The sequence below is a fragment of the Cetorhinus maximus genome, chromosome 13 (genome assembly GCF_964194155.1).
Source record: "Cetorhinus maximus chromosome 13, sCetMax3.hap1.1, whole genome shotgun sequence".
In the NCBI taxonomy this organism is placed as follows: domain Eukaryota; kingdom Metazoa; phylum Chordata; class Chondrichthyes; order Lamniformes; family Cetorhinidae; genus Cetorhinus; species Cetorhinus maximus.
This window is the reverse complement of record NC_135891.1, coordinates 2,973,747-2,992,072: the sequence shown is the minus strand read 5'-3', so window position 1 is coordinate 2,992,072 and position 18,326 is coordinate 2,973,747. Positions and strand designations below refer to the sequence as shown.

The 18,326-nt window shown below is 44.0% G+C and overlaps 1 protein-coding gene across 1 annotated transcript; it reads right to left on the bottom strand.

Moving 5' to 3' along the window:
* Positions 1-760: 760 nt before the first annotated feature.
* On the bottom strand, positions 761-15,554 carry LOC144689114 (neuronal acetylcholine receptor subunit alpha-4-like). The gene is made up of 5 exons (XM_078556257.1): positions 15,324-15,554; positions 12,270-12,314; positions 12,061-12,170; positions 9,014-10,400; positions 761-964 (listed from the first exon to the last, which is right to left on the bottom strand). Exons 1-5 carry the CDS (start codon positions 15,552-15,554, stop codon positions 839-841), a joined length of 1,899 nt encoding a protein of 632 aa, XP_078412383.1. The 3' UTR covers positions 761-838.
* Between the last annotated feature and the right edge of the window lie 2,772 nt (positions 15,555-18,326).

Genomic DNA, 18,326 nt, shown 5'->3' with positions numbered 1-18,326 from the left:
GGGTAGAGGTCATGGGTTTGAGAGGCAAGCAGACATCCTGCTTTTTTGGAGATGATCTTACATCGTGGAACATTATTTATATCATTTGGTTTGAAAATGGGAAATTTGTTACTTGTTGTCGGTGCTTGGCATAGAATTTATAGCACAGTAACAGGCCATTCAGCCCAACTGGTCTGTGCTGGTGTTTATTGTGCACAGGAGCCTCCCTCCACCCCTCTTCATCTCACCCTGTCAACGTGTTCCTCTATTCCTTTCTCCCTCATGTGTTTATCCAGCTTCCCCTTAAATGTATCTATACCATTCACCTCAACCACTGCCTGTGGTAGTGAGCTCCACATTCTAACCACTCTCTGAGTGAAGGAAATTCTTTTTAATTCCCTATTGGATTTATTGATGACTATTTTATATTCATGGCTCCTAGTTCTGGCCTCGCTCACATGTGAGAACATCTTCTCCTCGTCTACCCCATCGAATCCTTTCATAATTTTAAAGATCTCTATCAAGTCACCCCTCAGCCTTCTCCTTTCTAAAGGAGAGAGCCCCCCCAAGCCTATTTCAGTTCTCCCTGATAGTTATAACCTCTCAGTCCTGCTTTCACCCTTATACACGTTTTAAGTGTTGCATTAGCAAGTTATACCACAGCTATGTAGCTTATTCTTTTAAAAGAGTAAAATGAGATTCCTCCTGCCCAGACTATTTATATTGTTCCTAACCTGGTTAAAATAGTCTCAGATAACTGGGGAATGATCTAGGGGTCAAGAAGCAGATCAAAGTAACCATCCCATCAGTCTCATGGAGCCAGTCTTTCTTGTGCTGGGTTTGTTGTTGTCCTTGGACCTCACAGCATTCCCGCCATCCAAGGAGGCAGGAAGAGTCCCAGGGTTCCCAGTAAGCAAATGATAATAAATATCCACAAGAAGATGCGGTCAATCACCATGGCGACGTACTTCCAGTCTTCCTTTACCTGTAAAGCAGAGAACATTATCAACCAGAAACTCCTTCGGAACTGAGGCTCATTAAACCAGGAAAGACCCTCCTTAATCACGAATTCTCTGAACACAGTTGTGGCTATGGGACCATTAGATTTGGCCTGAACACCATTGGTGAAGAAAATAACGTGAAAATTGGACAAGGGACACAGGGAACAAGTGAATAAGTTCGAACTGATCCACCAATCACTGTATAAGGGAATAATCTATTCAACTAATTCATTAATCGCTCTACCAGGGGATAATCTACACAACTAATTGCTATTGGGGAAGGTTTAAACTAACTTGGTATGGATATGGGAACCAGGAGGTCACATCTTAGGAGATACCAAGGTTCACGGATGTTAGGAGAGACAGATCACACTAGAATGGGAAATAATAAGGTATTAGGTGAGTTCAAAATAAAGGGGAGAGTAGATAAGTCTAAGTCAGGTTTACTATGTATGTATGTGAAAGTACAAAGTGGTAAACAAGATTGGTGAGTTGTGGGTGCAGGGAGCCAAGTGGTAATATGATGTGGTGGCTATAAAAGAGACCTGGCTCAAAGAAGTGCAGGACCAGGTGTTAAATATTCCTGGATACAGGAAAGATAGGAAAGGAAGGAAAGGAGGAAGGGTAGCAGTACTGAGAAGTAAGGAGAACATAGCAGTGCTGGAGAGAGAGGATGTCCCAGAGGGGTCAAGGACAGAATCTATTTGGCTAGAGCTAAGGAGCAAAAATAGTGCAATTACATTGCTCGGTGTAGTCCATAGGGCACCAAATAATAGGAGAGTTGTAGAGGAACAAATTTGCAAGGAAATTACAGACAGGTGCAAGAATAATAGAATAGTTTTAATGAGGGACTTTAATTATGCAAATATAGACTGGGATAGTGGTAGTGTAAAGGGCAGAGAGAGGCAAGAGTTAGAGTCATAGAGTCATAGAGTTTTACAGCATGGAAAGAGGCCCTTCAGCCCATCATGTCCACGCCGGCCATCAAGCCCCTATCTACTCTAATCCCATTTTCCAGCACTTGGCCCATAGCCTTGTATGCTATGGCATTTCAAGTGATCATCTAAATACTTCTTAAATGTTGTGAGGGTTCCCGCCTCTACCACCCTTTCAGGCAGTGAGTTCCAGATACCCCTACTCTCAGGGTGAAAACATTTTTCCTCAAATCCCCTCTAAACCTCCTGCCCCTTACCTTAAAGGGGGCATACCCTTTATTGACCCCTTCACTAAGGGGAAAAGTTTCTTCCTACCTACCCTATCTATGCCCCTCATAATTTTATACACCTCAATCAGGTCTCCTCTCAGCCTTCTCTGCTCTAAGGAAAACAACTCCAGCCTTTCTAGTCTCTCTTCATAGCTGAAATGCTCCAACCCAGGCAACAACTTGGTGAATCTCCTCTGTACCCTCTCCAGTGCAATCACATCCTTCCTATAGTGTAGTGACCAGAATTGCACACAGTACTCCAGATGTGGCATAACTAATGCTTTATACAGCCCGATCATAACCTCCCTGCTCTTATATTCAATACCTCAGCTAATAAAGGCAAGTATCCGATATGCCTTCTTAAGCAGCTTATCTACCTGTCCTGCTGCCTTCAAGGATCTATGGACATGTACACCAAGGTCCCTCTGATCTTCTGTACTTCCCAGGGTCCTACCATTCATCGTGTAATATCTTGCCCTGTTAGTCCTCCCAAAATGCATCACCTCATATTTTTCAGGATTAAATTCTATTTGCCACTATTCTGCCCATCTGACCAGCCCGTCTATATCATCCTGTAGTCTAAGGCTTTCCTCCTCGTTATTTACCACACCACCAATTTTCACGTCATCTGCGAACTTACTGATCATACCTCCTACATTCATGTCTAGATCATTAATGTACACTACAAACAGCAAGGGACCCAGCACTGAGTCCTGAGGTACGCCACTGGACACAGGCTTCCAGTCACAAAAACAACCTTTGACCATCACCCTCTGCCTCCTGCCACTAAGCCAAGTTTGGATCCAATTTGCCAAATTGCCCTGGGTCCCATGGGCTCTTATCTTCTTGACCAGTCTCCCACGCGAGACCTTGTCAAAAGCCTTACTGAAGTCCATGTAGACTACATCAACTACACTACCCTCATCTACATACCTAGTCACCTCCTTGAAAAATTCAATCCAAGAGTGTGTTCAGGAGAATTTTCTCCGAGGACTGGAGCATTGCAGATGTTAAACCCTTGTTCAAAAAAAGGGTGTAAGGAGAAGCCCAGCATGTAAAGGCCAGTCAGTTTCACCTCAGGTGTAGGGAAGCTTCTAAAAATGATAATTTGGTACAAACTTAACTATTACTTGGGCAAATGTGGGTTAATTAAGGAAAGCCAACATGGATTTGCTCAGGGAAAATTATGTTTAACTAACTTGCATGAGTTTTATGATGAGGCAACTGAGACAACTGATGAAATTAACGCTGTTGATCTGTTGTGCATAAGATTTCCAAAAGGCATTTGATAAAGTGCCATACAACAGACTTATGAGCAACGTTAGAGCTCATGGAATAAAAGGGACAGTAGCAACATGGATACAAAATTGGCTGAGTGACAGTAAACAGGGAGTAGTGGCTAATGGATGTTTTTTAGGCTGGAGGAAGGTTTATAGTGAGTTCCCCAGGGGCCCTCGGTAGAAGACCTACTCTTCCTGATATATATTAATGATCTAGACCTTGGTGGGGGGGACTGAGTGCAGTACTGCCCACACAGTGATGTAAGAGAGCATAGGACCTACACCCAGGACCAGTCACGTGTTGGACAAAGCCGTGTGTACCAGCAAGCATGGAGACAGCTCCTTGCTTGTGCCACTTACTGTACATTTGTAAATTGTTCCAAGAATCAATAAAGACTTACAGTTAACCCACGTATGACTATGAAAAGTTCTTCAGACCTACCGAACAGTATCCAACACCCTACAATAAATATCTGCATAAATCATTGAAGGTGGCAGAACAGGTTGAGAGAGCAGTTAATAAAGCATACAATATCCTAGACTTTATTAATAGGGGCATAGAGCACAAGAGCAAGGAATTCCTGTTAAACATGTATTAAATACTGGTTCAGCCTCAACTAGGTGTTGAGTCTAGTTCTGGGTGCCACACTTTAGGAAGGATGTGAAGGCATTAGAGAGAGTGCAGAAAAGATTCATGAGAATGGTTCCAGGGATGAGGGACTTCAGTTATGTAGATAGATTGGAGAAGTTGGAGCTGCTTTCCTTAGAGAAGGTTGAGAAGGGATTTGATCGAGGTATTCAAAATCATAAGCGGTCTGGACAGAGTAGATCGGGAGAAACTGTTCCCACTGGTGGAAGGATTGAGAATGAGAGGGCACAGATTTAAGGTAATTGGCAAAAGAAGCAATGGAGACATGAGGAGAAATTGTTTCATGCAGTGAGTGGTTAGGATCTGGAATGCAGTGCCTGAGGGTGTGGGGGGAGACAGGTTCGGTCAAGGCATACAAGAGGGAATTAGATGATTATCTGAAAAGGAAGAATGTGCAGGGTTATGTGGAGAAGGCGGGGGAGTGGCATTAGGTGAATCGCTCCTTGTAAGAGCCAGCTCAGACATGACAGGCTGAAAAGCCTCCGTCTGTGCTGTAACCATTCTGTGATTTATCACTACCAGGGATAATCAATTCAAGTAATTCACCAATCACGCCAAAGGCAACTGTGACAATATAATAACTAATGCTAAAACCCATGCAGGGTCAGCTAGGATCATTCTCTTTACTCAGAGTTTCATCCTTCATTTCATAATCATGCATTATGCTTTCAGCATCAATGTGATTACTGCTCATCAGTTGTTAATTCCAGTTGTCTGCTGGTTACTTTAGCTCTTTTAAATCTCTTTTCCCACTGAAACACCTTTGATATTACGTTGAATGCATTGCCCTCAAATAAATCCAACAAGGAACTTAGGAGGAACTTTTTTACCCCGTGAATGATGAGAATATGAAGCTCAATACCACAAGGAATGGTTGAGATGAAGAAAGATGGGAAGAGACTCATGTTGGATACAAACACCAGCATGGACCACTTGGGCCGAATAGCCTGTAAATACTATGCAAAACTTTGTAGTACATCATGATATGATTCTCAAACTCTGCTTTTAGCTTTGAGAAGTACAGACATTGCACATGTCTGAGTCAAACTGCAGGAAGCGAACACAGGGATAACTGGCTAGTAGCACGGTATTCTGGTTATCAGCCTGCTCACATTACAGTTACAACAAAGCAACAAGCTATCTGAACTTCTTTGACAAAGCCAATCAGTACTGAAACGAGCATCCAAAAACTGACATCAAAAGGTCATTGTCTAAGGTTTTGTTCAAGTAGAGGCTAAGTGACAAATATGATCCGATATAAAATATAACTGTGCAAAGATACTGTTTGGGTCAGTTTACTATTTCTGGAGATTGGGTAATGCATATGCTCTCTGCTGCACCAGGTTTTCTGATAGCTCACCATATTTGGTTTAGGAAATGGTTCAGTCCCTACTGGAGGACATAGTGAGGTCAGTTGATTTTTGCCTGCTAGTGACAATTGTCTCTCTCTAATACATTATTATTTGCTCAATGTGCCCTAAATATACAATCCAACTGCTGTAAGATATTCAATATATCTTTCATCTGTTCAGCATACCATCTCCCTCAACCATGTCCACCTACCCCACACCTCTTCTGTCCCACTTCGAGTCTCAACTAACTAGCTGATGTTGTTTGTTGCAAAAAGGGGACAAGAATTTCCCTCGTAAATATGAATTGGAGTGTTATCCAGACACAACATCAGGTCTCATTACAGTGACTCCCACTGAAACCTATTCTTTCCCTCAGACGTTAAGAGGAACTCCTCACCTCCTTCAAGTTCCTCTTCCTTCTTCAACTAGTGGGCTTTGATAGACTACGAACCTAAATGTCTCAGTTGGTACTCTCGCCTCTGAGTCAAAGGGTTGTGGTTGCAAGCCTTGCTCTAGAGACTTGAGCACATAAAATCAGGCTGACTGTCTCAGTGGTATACTGAGGGGGTCTTTTCGATGGGATAGTAGAGCAGCTGGACCCTGGTCTCTCAGGTGGATGGTAAAAGACCCAGTAGCACTATTTTGAAAAAGAGCAGGGGAGTTCTCCCTGATATTCTGGCCGATATTTATCCCTCAATCAACGTCACTTAAAAAGCCAAACACTGCCATTTCTGGAAATCCAAAATAAAACAGGAAATGCTGGAAATACCCAGCAGGTCTGGCAGCATTGGCGGATAGAGGAGCAGAGTTAATAGCTGGAATTTTCCAGCATCTCCCCCACCCCCATGGCGGGGCTGGTGAGCCATTGAAATCTCCGTTCACATCAGCCGGACCAAACGATCCCACCAGCGTGAAAGGCTGGAGAGATCCAGCCAATGTTTCAGATCTGCAACCTTACATCTGTATTTTTATCACTAAACCATTAGCTCATTGATCACTTTGCTACCATGTTTCCTACATTACTATAGTGGCTACACTCCACTGGCTGTGGAATCTTTGAGGCTGTGAAAGATGCTATTGCAAGTCTTCCTTTCTTTACTGTCATTTACTATTGGAGCAAGTGGGTTATGAATAGGCTGCACAGGACATAACCTCACTTTGGACTTTCAAGGTGACGTCAAATGATCAACCTGGAAACTTAAGATCAATCACTGAAACTGCTGAGATTTAGCAGGGCAATGGAAACCAGCAAGTTTGCAAGTCTGAAACTTGATCCAGCTCCAAGTTTATCAGCTCAGCTTTGTATTTCTCAAAGGACATGGTAATCTTTGTGCAAGCTTCCTTCGGCCCCAGAGTAAGACATTAAAGCCTGATTATGTCTAAGCTTAATCAAATCAGCCATTCTCTCATTTTCCAAACTCCTCGATAAACATCCCCCGCCTATATGTTCGGCACTAGCAAGGGGAACAAAATACGAGCTAGACAATTAAAAATTCCTAACAGGATTAACATCTGAGGAACTGGCTTAAATGCTGTCCCTTTTAAAATGACATTTTCCATAATTGCTTTGCAGATCCCTCAGGAACAGATTAAGAGTCAATTTATCAGACATCATACTTGCTCCAGTTCCATTGAATAGGTTTAGCGTAAATGATGTCCTTCAGAACTAAAATGCCAACCTTCATGAGCTTGCATGTAACGGAACATTTTGTAACCAAGTTCATTCTCCCTGACACTCTTGGACTGACGAAGGAGAGATGACAAGTTGACATGAGCATTGCTTTGAGAGCATTTTCATTTATGGGACATGAAATCACCTGTTAATCTGAGTTAAATCAAAGAATACAGTGTCCTTTTACTCAATCGAGCAATATATTGAAATAAAACAGGTGATTTCCCTCACGCCTCCTCCCGTTCTGCTACCATAACTAGCAGGAATGCAGCAGAAACCCCATTCACGTGTGTTATAATACAAATCAGGAGGGAACTCAGGGAACACCAATGAATGGCAGAGGTGCTGAGTGACCTACTCCTGTTCCTAACTCCTATGTTCTTATGAAACTCAGCCAGAGTTACAGGGACAAAAATGGGTCATAGTAGGAATGAACCCTCTCCCAACAAAGCTGACTAATTGATAGAAAGGGAAAGAACTTGCATTTACATCGCACCTTTCATGATGTCGGGGTATCTTAAAGTGCTTTAAAGCCAATGAAGTAACCACTGTTGTAATGTAGGAAATGCAGCAAGATCCCACAATCAGAAATGTGATAATGACCAGGTTATCTGTTTATTCATGATGGATATTGGGCATCTCCAATAAGACAGAATGCTAAATATGGAGGTACACCAGCATGCAGGGATCCCCATCATGTTTGCTTTTTTGAGTTAGCGGTGCTCTGTTGACTGGATCATGTGAGCTAAATGGATGACAACCACATTCCCAAGGACATGCTCTATGGCAAGCTGCCTTTCGGCATAAGAAGGATGTTTGCCAGTGAGACTTCAGGTTGCCCAGGACTGGAGTCAATCCATGTGAAGTCCTGAGTGCTGATCGAAGTGCCAGGCGATCAGGAAGGGCATGGAAAAGGCAGAGGACAAGAGAAATGACCAGATGGCGGGAAAGAGAGCCCGCTGGAAAGAAAAAAACATCAGTCGACCTCGGGCCAATGCTATTCATCTGTGTCAGCAGTGGAAGAGACAGCTACTCACGAATCAGCCTCTACAGCCACAACAGGCAATGCTCAATCCAGCAGTGACACACACACCCTGGGCACAGACCATTGTCTCTTGAGACAGGTGTAGACCAATAGATTTGTTTATTATTGATATAGGCTGAGCGATAAATATTGGCCAGGATAACAAAGAGAACTTCTCTGCTCTTCTTCAAATAGTGGCCACTGGATCATTTACACCCACCTGAGAGAGCAGACAGGGTCTAGCTTTAAGCTCCAGCTGTAAGACAGTGCAACAATCCATCAGAACTGCACTGAGTGTCAGCCTGGATCATGTGTTCAGTTCTCTGGAGTGGTGAAACAGATGAGTTTATCCTCCACATGAGTTTCCTCCCACCCCATCAACATATCCTCGTGGTCCTTTCTTCCTCATGTGTTTATCTAGCCTGCCCGAAATGCATCCATGCTACGCACCTCAACCATTCTCTGTGGTAGTGAGTTCCACATTCTAACTGCTCTCTGTGTAAAAAAGTTTCTCTTGAATTCCCTATTGGTTTTATCAGTGATTATCTTATATTTATGGCCCTTTACTTTTAACAATTTTTGAAAGCGTACCCCAAAATCCCTTTGCTCATCCACCACATTCAGACCACATTTAGACTCTTGTGTTCTAAAGTGTATATGACCTCCTTATTCTCCCTACTGAATGAGTTATCTCACACTATTAATGAAATTAATTTGCCATTTACACTTTATTCTATATATTTCTACCTTGCTGCGTTACTTTGTTTACAACAAAGTTAGATTAGAAACTAGATGAGAAGAAACATGTTTGAATCTAAGTCAACATCTAAATTCAATAGCGATACTACTTACTAAGAAATCAGCATCCTCTGCACGTAAGTGGTTAGCAATGTATTGGACACCTTCAATTGCCAACTTCATGGCTGGGGTTAGTGTTACTTTCTGCTGCTGTCTGGGATTCACTACTTTAGAATCTCGCTTTGTGCCTGAGGCTGCTCTCTTCACTTTGTTCCCACATTTGATTTTGTAAGGAGATGAAGCTGGCTGGGTGGGATTTCCATTCTTATGGCGTTGTTGAATGACCATGGACATGGAATGCCCATTGGAATGGGGTGGATCCTCGTGCAGATGGCTGTATTGGATACTGCAGGACCCACATTGGGCATTGGTCTGGTGTGGGTCCTCCTGCCCATCAGAATATTGAAGACTCAATGACCTCCCTTTGGAGCGAGAGCTGGGCTGTTCCTTGGTGTGACGGTGAGGAAGGTTGGTGGGTGAAGAGTATGGACAGCTAGCTTGTATCTGGTCCTCCTGTAAAATGCTGTATTGGCTAGACAGTGATCTGCAAAGTGCTTCGGGCTTCCCCTGGTCTTCCTGAAGATAACGTTGAGTCACCAATGATTTGTCAGTATTTGATTGCTTGTCTGATCCTCGGGCAAAATGGTTTTGCTCAGTCTCAGCTTCAGCAGGGCAGGTTGAAGAGCTCAATGCTTCGTGCATTGACATAATCAGTTTATTACCGTTTTTTTTCACAGCAGCGGGTCGTTGCATGAAGAGAATGTGGGGAATGACATCCAGGAAGAACTTGCATACCCAGGCTGGCATGATATGTGTGTGGGGGGAACGATGGTGAACATTCAACACAAAGACTGTGATAACAATGGACAGAGTGACGAATATCATAGTGAAGAGAAGATATTCCCCAATCAGGGGGATGACAAGAGATGTGGAAGGAATGATCTCTGTTATAAGAAGGAGGAAGACAGTCAGTGAAAGCAACACAGAGATGCAAAGTGTGATCTTTTCACCGCAGTCTGAGGGGAGGTAAAAGACCAACACCGTTAAACATGATATAAGCAAACAGGGAATTATGAGGTTAATAGTGTAGAACAGAGGGAGTCGTCTTATCAGGAAGGAATAGGTAATGTCTGAGTAGACTTCTTTACAACATTCATACTTTTTAATGTTGTAATTCCCAACTGCGCTGATAATGACCCATTCTCCACTTTCCCAGTAATCCTGTTGGTCAACATGTTTATCCATTCTCATCAGGTCTATCTTGGCCTTGTCAAAGGTCCATGATCCAAATTTCATGGTACAGTTCTGCTGGTCAAAGGGAAAGAAGGTCACATCAATACTACAGGAACTCTTGTAGATGGCTGGAGGAGTCCATTTGATCCTGCCGCTGTAGAACAGGTGAGCCTTCGTCAAGTGGGTGATGGCAAAGTCTCCATCAGCACTACAAGGAGAGGAAGAAATGAAGATATTTCAGAAGGTTGCAGCATTCTGAATGTATACAGCACCTTTCCTGTAACAATTCCCCCAGATGCTTCACAAAGCAAGCAACAGAACATAAGGGAAATGTTTGGGCAGGGTGAAAATTAGCCCAGTCAAACAGCTACACAGATCACATAAAATATTGGCCATTTGACTCAACCAGTCCCAGTTGGTGTTTATCCTCCAAACAAGCAGCATCCCAATTCCGTATGCTTGCTCTGTTCGCATATTCCACATTTTAGGAACAAGGTGACATTAGGGCCAGGTGGAGGCCATTCAGCCCCTTGAGCCTGTCCTACCATTCAATTACTCAAAGGAATACAAGCCAAGTTATTGCAGCCTGTCCTTTTAATTTGACCCTCAAAGCCCTGCTACCATTCCAGGGAATTATCGAATTGTTTTTTGTCCTTAAGTAAAATTGTGTTTTTAGCTAATTATAGTCATAGAATTACACATCCAGAAAGAGACTATTGAGCCCATTGTGACTGCTGGATTCCTGAAAGCTATACAATTAGTCCCGTTCCCCTTGATCCTTCCCCATGACTCTATTTTTTTTACCTTTTTCAAGTATTTATCCAATTCCCTATTGAAGTAGTTCCTCTGCCCTTTCAGGTAGATCACGACAACTTGCTGAGTTAAAGAACTGATTTGTAATAAATCACATGTGAACAGATTTATTTCTGTAATGTTAATGTTTGTTTCTGTGTCAGGATAGATGTGCTGCAAATCAGCCAGTCCAGGGAGCAGGCAGTTCTCTGGATCAGATGGTAGGAAAGGTTTAAAGGTTCGGTGGTCCTTTAGGAAATCACCAGGCCATTTAGAGGTTTCATGTTGAGCTGAATATTTAGATATGAGAATTGTAGCCAGGTACCCAGATACATAGAATTACACAGAATCTACAGAATAGAAACAGGCCATTTCGCCCAACTGGTCTCTGCTGGTGTTTATGCTCCACATGGGCCTCCTCCCACCCCCTCTTCATCTCACCCTATCAGCACCCCCTCCTGTTCCTTACCCCCCCCCACCCACCAGCATAATTACCATGATATTACATAACTTCCCCTTAAATGTATCTATTCTTTCTACCTCAACTACTCCTGTACAGTGAGTTCACAGTCTAACCACTCTCTGGGTAAAGACGCTTTTTCTTAATTCCCTATTAGGCTTTTTAGTGATTATCTTATATTTATTGACCTAAGTTGTGGTCTCACCCATAGATTGAAACATCTTCGCTATGTCAACCCAATCAAACCCTTTCATATATTCTTAAAGGTCTTGATCAGGTTACCCTTAACCTTCTCTTTTCTCGAGAAAAGATCCTCAGACTGCAATGATTCCTCTCAGTTCTAGTATCTTCTTTGGAAATCTTCTTTGTACCTTATCCAGTGCCTCTACGTCTTTACTTATAACAAGGAGACTGGAAATGTGCACAGAACTCCAAGTGTGGTCTAACCAAGGTTTGATACAAGCTTAATAAAGCTCCCTGTCTTTCAGTTCTGTTCTTTTAGCCATGAACTCCAGTGTTCTCTATGCTTTGTGTTATGACCTTATTAACCTGCATCACTACTTTTAGGGATTTACATAGCCCAATAATTGACAGTGAACAAGGCCAATAAATTCACTTGTTGTATAGAACAATATCAGGCCTCCAGAGGAGCTCCGACGGAACTCTGATCGATGTCACATTCCCGTATTCCAAAGGGTTCCAGCGAAGCTTAAAATCATGCCATTCCTGAAAATCAAGAGGAGAAAAAAAAGAGAAGAGGCATTTCACGGAAACTAGTGAAAGAAAAATAACTGAAGATCGTGCTTGACCAAAACTCGAACAGACCTGCTTAATCCAGACATTAGTCGTCATCATTTGATTCTTTTCATCCTGTGTGGAAGGGAAGATAGGTCACATTTTAAAAACAGCAGTGAATATTAAATCAGAACTAAGTACAACAAAAGCAACTTATATTTATACAGTACTTTTAACATAATGAAACATCCCAAAGCGCGTTCACAGGAGCATTATAAAACAAAGCATGACACTGAGTCACAGTAAAGAGATATAATGTCAGGTGACCAAAAGCTTGCTTAAAAGGGCAACTTTAAGGAGGAAAGTGATGTATAGAAGGCAGAGAGGCGTAGGGAGGGAATTCCAGATTTTGGGGCCTAGGCAACTGAAGGCACGGCCGCCAATGGTAGAGCAATTATAATTGGGAATGTGCCAGAGGTCAGAATGAGAGGAATGCAGATATCTTGGAGGGTTGTGGGGCTGGAGAAGATTGTGGAGGTAGGGAAGACAAGGCCTCGGAGGAGATTTGCAAACAAGAATGAGAATTTCAAAAAAGTCATTGCTTGACCCTGAACCGCTGTCAGTCAGTGAACACAGGGCTGATGGGGAACAGGACTTGCTCCGAATACAGACATGGGCAGCAGAGTTTTGGATGATCTCAAGTTTACAGAGGGCAGAATGTGGGAGAGCAGCCAGGATTGTGCTGGAACAGTCGAGTTTGGAGGCAACAAATGCAAGGATGAGGGTTTCAGCAGCGGATGAGCTGAGATGGGGCAAAGTTAAGTGATGTTACAGGGATGGAAGGAGACAGTCTTAGTGCTGGTGTGAATATGAAGTCAGAAGCTCACCTTGGGATCAAATATGACACCACGGTTGCAAACAGACTGACTTAATTTCAGAATGCTTGCCAAGGAGAGTGATGGAACGGAGTTTGGAGCAGGGGCCAAAAACAATGACTTCAGTCTTCCCAATATTTAACTGGAGAATATTTCTGCTCATCCAGTACTGGATGTCGGATAAGCAGACGGATAATTTAGCAACAGTGGAGGAGTTGAGAGAGGTGGTGGTGAGGTAGAGCTGGGTGGCATTAATGATGTTGCCGAGGCCAGAATGTAAATGAGAAATAGAAGGGGGGCAAGGACAGATCCTTGGGAGACACAAGCGGTAACAGTGCAGGCACAGGCAGAGAAGCCATTGCAAAGTGATTCTCTGGCTAGGATTAGATGGATAAGAATGGAACCGCTTGAGAGCAGGTCCCACCCGGCTGGACGACAGTGGAGAGGTGCCAGAGGAGGATAGTGCGGTCGACCGTGTCAAAGGCTGCAGACAGGTCAAGAAGGAAGAGTTTGCAGAAGCTTTTTCAAAAAGCTCTCCTATACCGTCACTGAGGGAATTTCTTGAACATTCCTTAAGCAAAATATGAAATCTGTTGAGGCATTTTATCTTTTTCACACTCTTGCCTCTGAGTCAGAAGGTTGTAGTCAGCATTGGAACAAGAATCATGGAGCTGAAAGGCTAGAGCCTAACACTCTGCACCATCCAGCACCAACACAATGAACATTAAGGCAGATTAACAATAAAACATGATGTGAAATATAATGAGATGAGAAGCTCCAATATTTACATTTAGTGCAATAGACTGAATTAAAAGTTCAGCCCAGTATAACACAGACATAGGTGATAACCCTGGTACTCTCAGAGTACATACATACGAACATATGAACATACGAATAAGGAGCAGGAGTAGGCCATTGGGCCCCTCGAGCCTGTTCCACCATTTGATAAGATCATGGCTGATCTGATTATGGCCTCAACTCCACTTTGCTGTCTACCCCCTCGTATCCTTTGACTCCCTTGTCAATCAAGATTCAATGGCCCAGCCTCTACTGCTCTCAGGGGAAGAGAATCCCACAGACTAACTATTCTCTGAGAGAAAAGAATTTCTCCTCATCCCCATCTTAAATGGGAGACTTCTTATTTTTAAATGGTGTCCCCTCGTTCTAGTTTCTCTCACAAGGGGAAACATCCTCTCAGCATCCACCCTGTTAAGATCCCTCAGGATCCTGTATGAGTCAGTAAGTCACAGGCAAGGAGTCTGTCCTTTGAAATAGCCACAAGGGAAGTTGTTTGAGATCAAACATAAATGGAAAATCATGGGGAACTTTAAATTGACATGTACATGTAGGCTTACAGTTGATGTTGGCTCAGGATGGAGTGTCTTGAATGACCTTTGCTTGTCGTTGACTTTATGGGCAGAATTTTGCCCTTGGTGGGGGTGCTCGGTGGGGGTGGGCGGGAAGATGACTGCCGTCCGCGTTCGGCACCAGACTACGATTTCACACTGGCGGGCCAATTAAGGCCCACCCAGCGTGAGATGTGAGCGGCAGAGCTGAGCGCTGCCCATGCGGGGTGGGGGGGAGAGGAGGGCGAGTGGGCCGAGCACAAACTTTCCGCATGCGCACGAGTGAGCGCTTCATAATCTCCCTGAGGTACAGAGCTGCCTCACGGAGATGAAGAGATATGAAAAGATATGTAATGAAACGTGTCCCCTCAAGTGACTCTGTCAGGGACATGTTATTAATGAAAAATTAAAGTTTTTATTTTATTTTTATTTGCTTTTGGAAACCTCATCCCGCCCGTGAATGAGGTTTCCAAAAAAATGCAAAGGCCACTTGGTCTTCTCGGCAAACTTTTTGCCAGCGAAAAATTTAATTTAAGCGATAACTTGATGGTCTTAACAGGGCCTGTAATTGTCGGTGGGTGGGCTGCCAGCTCTGGCGCGCGCCCACCGACTGAACTATCGCACAGCAGCACATTAACGTTGGCATTTCAACTGACGTCAATGCGCATCATTACAAACTTGAGCAGGCCGGGCGCGCTCCTGCCCATCGAGCGAAAATTTCTGCTCGATGTTACATATCTCACTTTGGAATGAAGCAGCATTGTTCCCACCTTACATAACTTTTAAATGGTAACTCCCTCCATACACCTTAACACAATATCACTCTGGGTTGTGCAGTGCCTTAGACGAAGCATTCAAGTTTGGTTAACAAAATTGAAAATGTGAAACGACCTTGGCCACAGCCTCTAGTTGCTGCCACGTACCACATCTACGAGTTGTGCAATCGACAGTCCAAAGTGGACAAGGACTGCATCAGAAGAGTTGACGACAGGTCGGGACAATTTGTTGTAACCAGTGAAGAGAGTTTTCAGGAGTCGCTCCTCACCTTGGGCCCGAGATTCCACCTTACAACAAACTGAAAAGATACAGGAAAGATCAATCATTACAGGAGAATTCGCAAACGTGACCTCAACTTTGCTCGGGGCATAGGACATAGGCTAGGTGTTTGCTAAGAATCTAAGTACTTTGAAGGGGTAATAAAACTTTCTTTTCCACCCTCTCCTCTGTCTCTTGCAACATCCCCCCCCCCCGCCGCCCCCCCCCCCCCCCCCCCCCCCCCCCACCCCCATCCCCCTCCCCAACAGAGCAAATACCTATTGAGAGAAATGATGTCTTATCATGTTACTCAGAAACATCCCAATGTACTTCACGGACAGTAAGGTAATCATGTTATGACAGCAAGAAAAGGGAAGAGTGTCCAACTAATGGGCAACACGAACATGATGCCCAAATGGCCTGCTTCTGTGCTGTATGATTCTATGACTGACCACCAGCAATGGAGATCCATATGAGGGCTGCTCTCTTAGGCTAAAGGACTTGCCTGCTGAGAAGGTGAAGGTGTACTACTGCTCCATTTTTTTCCCTCCTTATTTTCATTTGGAGCTGGCCCTTTGCTTAGTGATGACATTTCTATCTCTGGTAAAGGAATTGAGCCCTACTCCAGACAGTCCTGCTGATTGGAAATGATAATCTGGTCTCTAAATGCTGGGCTAACACCCAGCAGGGTATTTGTTGCCCGGGTAGAGTATCCGTTGAGTCTGAGTTAGAAGGTTGGGTTCAGACCTCAATTCTAGTCCCAGCTATTGGGGCTGGCACTTTCGCTCTGAATACTGCCTTGAGGTCCAGCAGCAAGGCTTGTGCCCAGTGGATATGTGTTCCCTGCCCCCTATTGTAAAGGGTGAGTAGAGCTCTTCAGCTTTGGTTGTAGCTCTCCTGGGAGAAGGAACATTCAAGGTGAAAACTATTATTGGGTCAGTTGATAATTTTAAATTTGACATTGATAGTTTTGTGTTATCAAGGGTATTAAGGGATATGGGGCAAAGTCAGATATATGGAGTTAGGTCACAGATCAACCATGATCTCATTGAATAGTGAAACAGGTTTGAGGAGCTAAATGGCCTCCTGCTGTTCCTGTGTTCCTACGATGAAGGAAACCACCTCAGCTACTCTCCCCTAGTAAGTAGCTTAGAAATCTCGTGTGTGAGACTAGAGTTAGGGCCTGTCCTCAGGGAAAAACACAATGTATTGGCATTCTTAAATCCCTTAATGGCCTTTCTCCTTCCTATTCCTGTAACCATGTCCAATGCTGCAACCTGAGAATGCTCCTCACCCTCCAAATCTGGCTCCTTGTGCATTATCTCACTAGAATTCTTTCACTAAAAGCCTCCACCTCTTGTCCTTTAAGATCATAACATCATAAAAATAGGAACATGAGCAGGCCAACTGGTCCATTGAGGCTGCTCCGCCATTTGGTAAGATCATGACTGGTCTGATTGTGGCCTCAGCTCCACTTTGCTGCCTGCCCCCCTAACCTTGACTCCCTTATTAATCAAAAATCTGTCTAGCTAAGCTTTGAATGACCCAGCCTCCATTGCTCTCCGGGGAAGAAAATTCCAAAGTCTAACAACCCTCTGAAAGAAAAAAAATTCCTCATTTCCACCTTAAATAGGAGGCACCTTATTTTTAAGCTGTGCCCCCTGGCTCTAGACTCTCCCACAAGGGGAAACATCCTCCCAGCATCCACCCTCAGGATCTTTATGTTTCAATGAGACCACCTCTCATTCTTCTAAACTCCAGTGAGTACAGACACAACCTGCTCAACCTTTCCTCATAAGACAAACCCCATATTCCAGCATCCAACTGAGTGAACCCTCTCTGAGATGCTTCCAATGCAGTTATGTCCTTGTTTGAATGAGGAGACCAAAATCCTTCACAGTACTCCAAATGTGGTCTCACTAAAAGGCCCCGTACAGCTGGAGTAACACTTCCCTATTTTTTTCATTCTATCCCCCTTGCAATAAAGGGCATCATTCCAATTGCCTTCCAATTACTTGCTGGACTTGCATGCTGACATTTTGTGTTTCATGTACAAGAACACCCAGTTACTACTTAGAACCCAACTCTTTGACCAAATTATTGGTTACACCCACCTAGCATTACTTTTTCTGGCTTAATGTCCAATTTTCTCACTATATCCCTCTGTGGGGCCATGGATTTTTTTTTGAGTTGTTGCTCTTTTTGTGAAATATTTACACTGGGTTGTGGTTCCATGGACATCCCACTATCGCACTGAGTGACAGCAGGTTATTGAACCATAATAAAGGTAAAAAAAACCTTTAAAAACTCAGCACAGGCCGGGGGGTGGCCTTACCTGTGTGACTCAGTACCACATCGCAAGGTGTACTCACCAATTCAACCACCGGGAGCCCTGGAGAATGATTGATTTTTAAAAAAATCCTAATCCCAATTCAAAATAATATCAAAGAAAAACTTTCATTTATATATGCACCAAGGGATGTCGGGTCACGGTTAAATTGGAGACAAGGGGTGAGCCAAGCCCAAGACTCGCTCCTCCAGAGCCGGTCTCCAGTTTCCTGTCGGTGTATCCGCTGGCTGCTGCCTAAGGGTCACTATGCCGAACGTGTTGGCCGCTGTGCTCGAGTACCTGACGGCCGGGACCCTCGAGCTGGCCGGCAACAAGAAGCATCATCCACCCCCGCCACCTGCAGCTCGCCATCCGCCACGAGGAGGCGCTCAACAAGCTGCTGGGAGGGGTCGCCCTAGTCCAGGGTAGGGGTCCTGCCCAACATCCAAGGCTGTGCCGCTGCCCAAGAAAACCGGGCACCCCAAACGCGGTTTACGCCTGAAGGGGTGAGATCAGTAAAAGATCAAATCACAATCTCACATCTGTTTTCGGTGTGATAGTT